Source organism: Oncorhynchus masou, unplaced genomic scaffold (assembly GCF_036934945.1).
Source record: "Oncorhynchus masou masou isolate Uvic2021 unplaced genomic scaffold, UVic_Omas_1.1 unplaced_scaffold_3741, whole genome shotgun sequence".
In the NCBI taxonomy this organism is placed as follows: Eukaryota; Metazoa; Chordata; class Actinopteri; order Salmoniformes; family Salmonidae; genus Oncorhynchus; species Oncorhynchus masou.
Window position 1 is genome coordinate 5,615 of NW_027010143.1, and position 2,288 is coordinate 7,902.

Consider the following 2,288-nt stretch of genomic DNA (forward strand, 5'->3'; position numbering starts at 1 on the left):
GATGGGCCCTGACCCAAAACATTTGATATCAAATCAATGTCCTCTAGTGCCCTTGTTTTGGTCAGCATGGTGTACGGTATAAAGTGCATTTGGGATGGTTTGCACTTTCCATTTGTCTTTGTTTGTAGATTGGGGCATCAGTGCTTCTGAACAATGTGATGAGTCTGGATTTAAATTACTGATTGAATTATATCCAATTCAAACAGTGCTAAGTAACCATGCTTGATTTTATTGTCCTGGCTGCATATAAAGATAATATTGGTGGAGCTTGGTGGTTTAATGTATCACGCCTGGCCTACTGATAATTAACCATGGAAAAGGTAAGCAGAGTTATTGATAAAATAATCACAAAGTTATTCATAAAGTTATCACAAAGTTATTGATAAGGCTATCACATGACATTATTGATGAAGCAATCACATGAAGTTATTGATAAGGATATCACATTAAGCTATTGATAAGGCTATCACATGAAGTTATTGATAAAGTTATCACAAAGGTATTGATAAAGCTATCACATGAAGTTATTGATTAAGCTATCACATGAAGTTATTGATTAAGCGATCACATGAAGTTATTGATGAAGTTATTGATTAAGAGATCGCATGAAGTTATTGATTAAGCTATCACATGAAGTTATTGATGAAGTTATTGATTAAGAGATCACATGAAGTTATTGATTAAGCGATCACATGAAGTTATTGACAAGGCTATCACATTAAATTATTGCTAAAGTTACCACATGAAGTTATTGATAAAGCTGTCACAAAGTTATCAAAGTTATCATAAAGTATAACTCTACAGTAAGTTATATACAAACTGCATATGTCATTGAAGTTGCAGAGAAACTCATAATATGTATTATACAACGGGTGGGTCTAATCCTGAATGCTGATTGGTTAAAACCGCATTCCAGCTGGTGTCTATTCCACAAGTTACAACAGCCTTCTCAGGAATGATGACTTAATTATATGATGTTTGGTGTCAGATCACCTTCTACGAGGACCGGAACTACCAGGGACGGTACTATGAGTGTGACAGTGACTCCAGCGACCTGCACACCTTCCTCAGCCGCTGTAACTCAGTCAGGGTGGAGGGGAGATTCTGGGTGGTGTACGAGAGGCCCAACTACATGGGCTTCCAGTACGTGCTGACCCCTGGAGAGTACACTGACTACCAGCGCTGGATGGGATTTAATAACACCGTCAAGTCCTGTCGCATCATTAAGAATGTGAGTAGAGTGGATGGATGGACAATATGAGACTTTTTGAAAGAGTTCATATGGAATAGAGAAGTTAAACAACCTGTAATCATTATACCCAGGTTAGCACCACACTTACAGAGCTTGTTCCTAACAACCTTACCCCCCTGCTGTAAATGTATTTTACATGTCTGATTGTGCAGCAGTTATTTTTCAGCCATAAAGGGGCAGGTCAAGATATCTTTTTTTTTATTTAGATGGTCATATCTTCCCTAAAAAAAAACGTATGCTTTAACATTTCGTTCTTGTTGTGATTCTGTTTCCTGACTCCAGGTGGGCAACTCGTGGAGAATGAAGCTGTGGGAGAAACCTAACTTTGAGGGCCAGAGCATGGAGGTGGCAGACAACATGCCCTCCTTCCAGGAGCGCTGGCACAGCCGCGAGGTGAACTCCTGCAAGGTGTTCGAAGGTGCCTGGGTTTTCTTTGAGCATCCCAACTACAGGGGGCGCCAGTACCTGCTGGAGAGGGGAGAGAACAGACGCCACACCGAGTGGAGGGGCATGCAGGCCAACGTGGGCTCCATCCGCTGTGTCAAATAGTACGGCACATCACCACCAATGGTTGAGGATGTGCATCATTGTGTGTGTAAGAAGTACAAATAAAGTTGTGTTGAAAATCTAAAAAAACTTCTTCACAATATGAGCACAATATTCAGGCTTGAGTGATAGATATGGGCTGAATCTCATTCCTTTATTTTGGTCCTGACCATAGATTTTCGTGGCAGTTGTAGTCCGAATTCAAAACCTGGGCTGCATGAGGTAACACTTTACTTAACGGCGAAAGGTGTAATGCTTTGTGATGCAGTTTGAATGCATAGTAAGATGTGTCATAAGCACATTATGACACCCGTGTGTCTTCATATAACAATCCTGTCAAAATAACAGCTATTATCAGCTCAAAATCTCATGCGGAGAAACCACATTTACATGCTACTTAAAAGCATTGGTTGTTGGTTGTCACCCAGAAGGGTTAAAGACATTTTTTAAAGTTTTAACCAAAACAATGGTCAGAGGTTACCAAGCATTA

General features: G+C 40.1%; 1 protein-coding gene across 1 annotated transcript; it reads left to right on the top strand.

The window, feature by feature from the left end:
* The first annotated feature begins 311 nt into the window (after positions 1-311).
* LOC135534649 (gamma-crystallin S-1-like) lies at positions 312-1,801 on the top strand. Its single transcript, XM_064961574.1, has 3 exons — positions 312-320; positions 989-1,231; positions 1,535-1,801. Exons 1-3 carry the CDS (start codon positions 312-314, stop codon positions 1,799-1,801), a joined length of 519 nt encoding a protein of 172 aa, XP_064817646.1.
* Positions 1,802-2,288: the final 487 nt, after the last annotated feature.